Here is a 6,803-nt window from a genome sequence, read left to right as displayed (position 1 = left end):
GACAGAATTATGTTAATACATTTCAGTATTTCATATATAAAAGTAAAAAATAAATTAACAAAAACTTCAAGAAAACTCACAATTCTTTCTGCAATTTCCATAGTAGCATCATTCACAAATTCATCATTCTTCTTTTGACGAGCCCTTAGCCATTTGACACTCCGATCATCATGTTCTACTGAGGAACCAAACTCTTCTTTCTATTAAACATAAACAAAAAACTGTATTAGATTAGAGTATATTCATTGCTACAAGCAGTAACATATAATAGGACCTAGAGTATTGGACAAGAGGTGAGGTGATAAACCTTGGACCTACAGCCATCTAATCGGACATACAGAATTAATTTGATAACCAGATAGTAAATCAATTAATAGCCTGATCCTACATGAACCAGACAGCCACCTAAACTCGTGAAGTCAATTAATAACATAAAATTCCATCATCAGCTGGATGGCATTGAAAGGAGTGCTCAAGACATTGCAGAAACTAAAAGAGTGGAAGAAAGTAGCAACTGATGTTTGTGTGTTGTGTTGGCGGGAAACTGAAACTGTAGATCATCTCTTTCATACATGTACAGTTGTGCAAACAGTATGGAGTAAACTACTTCAGAAGATAGGCTTCAACAAGCCCATGGCCCATACGTGGCAAGAAGAGGTTCAATGGGATGAAAATATTACACGAGGTAAAGGCTGCATACAAGATAGTCGCAGGCTTACATGGAATGCTTTTGTATACTGGATATGGAAAACGCAAAATGACAAGATTTTTCAGAATAAGCAAGTTGACGTAGACCAGTTAGTAAACTCAGTGATCGGAGATGTAAGAAGACGACTACTAGCTCTTAACATAAGAATGGAGCAAGGACCGGAAGCACAGAACTTCATGGAAATGTGGGAGATAGAGGTTGGGGTAAAACATAAAAAGTATGAGTACTGTAAGTGAATGAGAGTAGAGAAGGAGATACACAATCTGAATACTGACGAGACTCTACAAGGAATAGAGGGAGGATGGGCAGTAGTACTACGTAATGATAGAGGAGAAGTACTTGCAGCAAGCCAAGGCAAGTTAAACATGCAGACTATTGCTTTGATAGAGCTACAAGTCATAGAGCAAGGAATGAGGATGGCATTAACACAAGGAGTAAGTAAGATAGCGGTACAAACAGAATCAACAAATGTTATAGCGTGGCTGAAAAAGAAAACCAAGTACCCATGGGCAGCAAAGAAGATGATCCAAAAAATTCAAAATATGAAGGAAGAGATGGAGCAATTCAACATCAACCATATATACAGAGAAAGTAATAAACTAGCAGATGTACTAGCTAGAAATATTCCAAATGTTAGCTATATAGATTTAGTGCCTAGTTCATTTTCAGAAGATGTAAAGAAAATAATCTATGATGATGCTAGTGGTAAGCAATATATAAGGATGTAACAAGCTTTTTTCCATTTATGAAAAGGGTAGGGGACCTCTCTAAAAACCTCGCTTACCGACCAAAAAAAAATTAATAACAGAAAATTTAGAAAACTAAATGATTACCATCTCTTCTTCGAGACCAACATAGCCTGATCTACTGAGTCGGTGGTTATACACATTCTTTTTTCTCCTCTCAGATTGCAACTTCCTATACTCCTTTGAATTCAAAAAGACAACAATAACTAAGTCTAGTAGGGGATGAACATACATAACTAACTACCACTATGCAATTTGAATTTCATTTATCCCGAGTTTAAAAAATTACTATACATACCTGAAACTCATCCGTCAATCTTGACTTCACAAATTGTTCCCATTCATTTCAACGAATAAAATCTTAAATTTTTGGTGGTTTCTCCAGTAGGCTGTAGTCATTTATGTAAGGAGTAATATATTTCCTAGTCAAATTGGTCTTGAAAGTCCTCCACCTTTCCCCAATGGATGATATGACTTTATCCATTCAATTTGGATCAATATCAAATATTTGCTAGACATAAAAAAGTATGTAAGACATTAGCTTTAGGAAGAAGAGCAAAAAACAAATTGTTCATAATATAAAGTACATAGAATTATACGATTACGTACCTGCATTGCTTCCCATAAATCATCTCTTAAAGGTTCTGGTAAATCATACCAAGTTTCAAATTCACTCAATGGTACCTTGGACCTTGCCAATGCACCTTCCATACCAGCAAGTTTTCTCTGTACTGCCCGATTATTTGGCCTTCCTTTTTCGTCATTGACAACCCTAATTTTATTTCCATCCCATTTCTTGTTAAGCTCAATCATTATTCTCGTTCCTCTTTTCGTGTTTCCCTTTTTCGATTTTTAGGTTGCATCGTTCCTTTTTCGGTTGTCATTTGATTGGCCATCTTCTTCTGTACCCATGATAACCTACATGGAAAAAATAAAATTGCACAACACATGTTAAATCTATGTAGAAATTTTAGTGTATGAAAGATTAACCGTTAATTTTCTAATTTTGGAAGAAAATAGATAGTGAATCAACAATCTAAACAAAAATATAGTAAACTAATGCATCCCATAAGCATTTGCAACAGCAAAGGCAGAGAAGTGCAAAATTAAAAATTAAAAACCTGCATCTAATTATGACCAAGCAATGACATGAAAATAACAAGATAAACATGACAATTGAATATAAACAAAGGCCTGAAAGCTTTATTAGTTTTATTCGGATCATCTCAAGATTCTCTTAACTAGAAAATTCAAGCTACACTATTAGAACTAATAGAAAAGAAAAATTAAAAAAAGATACAATAATCAAATAAATAGAGCTGAAATGTTTCATTAGCCAAAACAAAGTATATGATTTATCAGGCCTTTCATTTATGGGGTTTTCTTTTCTTTGAAGGCTTGTGAGCAATCCAGATCCCCTCACAATCTTAACGTGCATACATTGATTGTTCATCGTCATTCACATCTAGATATTCCATATCTGGAAATACTTCGGTGCGAATGTTGTCTCCAATACCATCATCAATGAAGTCATCATCTTCATTCTCATTATCATGATCATAATATCTCTGAGGAGTTGCTAGGGCGACTGACCATTTAGGATCGATTTGATCCGGCACATAGAAAACTTGCTTCACTTGAGAGGCATAGACGAAAGAATCATGACCTGAACTACAACGGGGTTTTCTACACTTGGAACAACAAAGTAGAAGGTAGAGGAAGGATCATGACGAAGATAGACAGATGCTTAATAAACAGTACATGGAACGTGGAGTATCCAACTCTGAAAGCAGAATTCCTACAGCTCTGTGTATCTGATCACTCTCCAATTATCCTATACTGGACAGATATGAACAACAAGGCTACACCTTTCAGATTCAAAAACTTTTGGCTAGACCAGAAGGAGTTTCACGACATCCTGCAAGAGGTCTGGAAGGACAGAAGTCTCTCTAATCCTATGTATGTTCTTATGCAGAAGTTAAAGACTCTCAAAGAAAGAATTAAGCCATGAGCAAGGAGAAAATTTTCAGACTTACATGCCAGAGTGCAGCAAGCGAGGGAGGTCTTGTATGATATACAAAGGTAGATACAAACAAAGCCCATGGATCCTTTCTTGGGCCATAAGGAGAAAGATGCTCTACAACAGTATAACGAGTTCGCTAGAATTGAGATATCCGAAATCATAAGCCAACAAGAAAATGAATGGATGCTAGAAGGAGATAAATGTACTACCTTTTTCTTCAAGTCTCTAGAAGAAAAGAAAAAAAAAGTGGGATATGGAATCTCCAGAACTCACAGGGGGTTACAATCACCGAACAAGCTGAGGGCAATAAAACAATTGTTGAGTATTACACTGGCCTACTGGGTTATAATGCTGGCGAGATAAGTGGAGAGGAATTATATAATCAGTTACAAGTCTCAAACGTTATCCCTGATAGCATGCATGCCATTCTTGACGCGAAAGTCACACCTGAGGAGGTCAAGCACGTCCTGTTTAATATGAAAGAGAACAAAGCCCCAGGACCGGATGGTTTTACTTTTTTTTTTAAGAGTTATTGGGATACAGTCGGACATGATTTTATATATGCTATCCTTAATGCTTTTAAATTCTGTAAATTCCCTAGAGGTGTCAATGCCACTTTTTATGCCTCATTCCAAAAGTTAGCAATCCCTCAAGGGTGGAGGACTTTAGACCCATTGCGTTATGTAACATTGTTTATAAATGTATATCTAAAGTCATCTCAAACAGAATTTTATTATTCATCAATGATTTAGTGTAGACTAATCAATCAGCTTTTATCCCTGGCAGATCTATCCAAGACAACATACTCCTATCTCATGAGTTACTCAGAGGGCATTACAGGAAGAATGGTACTCCTAGATGCACCATTAAACTAGATATCAGGAAGGCATATGACATGATCAGCTGGGACTCCATAAAGGCCATACTCAAGATATTCCAGTTTCTGGCCAGTATGTGCAAATGGATTGATATGTGCATCTCAACTCCTTCTTATTCGGTTATGATAAATGGAGCACCATAAGGCTTTTTCTCAAGAGGGAGAGGAGTCTGATAGGGGGATCCCTTATCCCCTCACTTGTTTGTACTAGTAATGGAGATCCTCAGCTGTGTTCTGAAACAGAAGCTCTTGAACAAGTCCATCCTCTATCACCCAAAATGCAAGAAGGTACAACTATCCCATCTAGCTTTTGCGGATGATGTACTCATGTTTTGTAAAGGAGAAATAGGATTGGTGAAAGCTATTAAAGAATGTCTTGATGATTTTGGAAGGGCTACTGCGTTACAGATTAACAAACACAAGATAACTTTATTAGCCGGAGGTCTTAATGACCAGGATGCGAGGGGACTGGCAATGATTCGCTATAATGTGTACGTATTTAATTTGTTAATGTTGAGAGTTCCTCTTTTATAATAATGGTGTCTCTGTTGTAGGTTGTGGATCCACACACAAGGCATCCTATAGTGTTGACTGTTGAGAATCCGATATTTGCTATTATTTAACTCGCTCAGAGACCAATGGGGTAGCGAACTGACATCTTACTTAATTAACTTGCCTAAAGTGGGGTTGTGAAACTTAGAATTGTTAGGATTTCAAATATTTGAGTATTTAATAGAGTTGCAAGCTAACTTGTAAGACAATGTCAAATCTGTTGTAATGTTTCTGAAGTAGCATTGTTTGACTTGAACCAAACAAGTTCAATGGAGCTAGGTACTGTGGGATCTTAAAGACAGAAGCTTATGGAAATGTTTAATAATCCTACAAATGCGAGGTCATGTGCACACTGAAATCACCTAGAGCTGGATCTTTGGGCTTCAATCTTCTGGCTACAAATTGTGCAATAGTTGTCAATGGTTCATGGAATCCAACTCACGATCTTTAGGCTATATATATTGCTTGGAGGTATGCATTTACCTGAATATCAAATTTCCAGTTAAAATGTTTCTTTTCTGATGTTGCTTTTTATTCAAAATCTTTTCCTTGTAGGTATGGCCAAAGGAAACTAGTTTTTGCTTATCGTTTGATGGCACATGGCACAATGGAAGAGAAGATATATAAACATCAGGTATTTGCAAGATTTGAAGAGTGTGAGAATTGGGTTAGAAAGACACTCCTACAATAATATTGTGAAATATATTAAGTTTCTAGCTGAAGTATTAGATGATAGTTACTGTTGAGTCATGCGAACGGGTCACAAAGGAAGGACTTGCTGCAAGGGTTGTAGATAAACAACAAATACACAGGACTTTGTCTTAGTATGTATTATGTCAAGACTATGTACATATGCATAGGTGAGAGAATATTTGATTGGCTTCACTCGAACTCCTTACTAGATAATAACTGAATTGAATTTTTGATAACTTGTGGGACAGATAAGATGCCTTACTATTTTAGAAGTACTTTTGACTCCGTCTTTTTTAATATGAAGGATTGGAAATTATGTCTTCCCTAAATTGTTTACAGGACTTTGGTTTATTCATGATTGTGATTGATGGTTGAGTAACTTAGTCTTTGGTTGTGTACATGCATTCTTGTTGGAAGTTATAATTTGATAGAGATATTTCACTTTAAAAAAAAGTTATTGTAATTAAAGAGAAATTTTTTTTAATGCTCTATCTGGATGTAAATGTTTCACTTCATTTCTAAGTAGGCGTGAGCCAACTAAAGGGTCAAGCTTTCTTGTACTCCTAAATGCTTACAAGCATTTGTTACACTTTTGCTTTATGTCTTGGCATTCTAGGAAGACGATGTTATTATCATTGGTTAGTTGATTTTCTCATCAGATATAGTGCAACATGAATTGAGGTTGTGTTTTTTTTTACGAGGAGCCTTCACACTATTTACTATCTCCTTAACTGGGCACTTATGATTAAGGTATGTACTTTATCTCAAGGAGAATATATATCTAGAATTGTATAGTTTGATGATGTTTGTGTTGAAATTATCTGACTCCATCATCTGCTACACATAAAAGGGAGTTAATAGGAATATTTGTATGATGTTGTTATATTTGAAGTAGTTCATTGTCTACTTATTTTTCCTTTGGTTGTATTATTATTTTCTTTTACTCAAGTATTGTCATGTGTTGATATCTGGATGATGCTTCATATTACGTATAAAATTAACTATCAGAAAGAAGACAACTCTAATGATAGAAGAAAGTGCGAATATGAACATTCCTTACCATCCTCACTGAGGCTCTCACCTCTCTTCCTATGCACTACATATAAGTCCCAATGCAATATGTATAGTGCTATTTGCTAATGTGATAAGTTATGGTAGAACCAGAGTTATTTACTACTGGACTCTCTTGCTAACGTATACTGT

General features: G+C 35.8%; 2 protein-coding genes across 2 annotated transcripts; both read left to right on the top strand.

Moving 5' to 3' along the window:
• The first annotated feature begins 453 nt into the window (after nucleotides 1-453).
• LOC147508119 (uncharacterized) lies at nucleotides 454-945 on the top strand. Its single transcript, XM_086596865.1, has one exon. It carries the CDS (start codon nucleotides 454-456, stop codon nucleotides 943-945), a length of 492 nt encoding a protein of 163 aa, XP_086452991.1.
• Nucleotides 946-1,437, top strand: LOC147508118 (uncharacterized). The gene has a single exon (XM_086596864.1). It carries the CDS (start codon nucleotides 946-948, stop codon nucleotides 1,435-1,437), a length of 492 nt encoding a protein of 163 aa, XP_086452990.1.
• Nucleotides 1,438-6,803: the final 5,366 nt, after the last annotated feature.

Source organism: Coptis chinensis, chromosome 3 (assembly GCF_015680905.1).
Source record: "Coptis chinensis isolate HL-2020 chromosome 3, ASM1568090v1, whole genome shotgun sequence".
NCBI classification, from domain to species: Eukaryota; Viridiplantae; Streptophyta; class Magnoliopsida; order Ranunculales; family Ranunculaceae; genus Coptis; species Coptis chinensis.
This window is presented reverse-complemented; position numbering and strand designations above follow the sequence as displayed.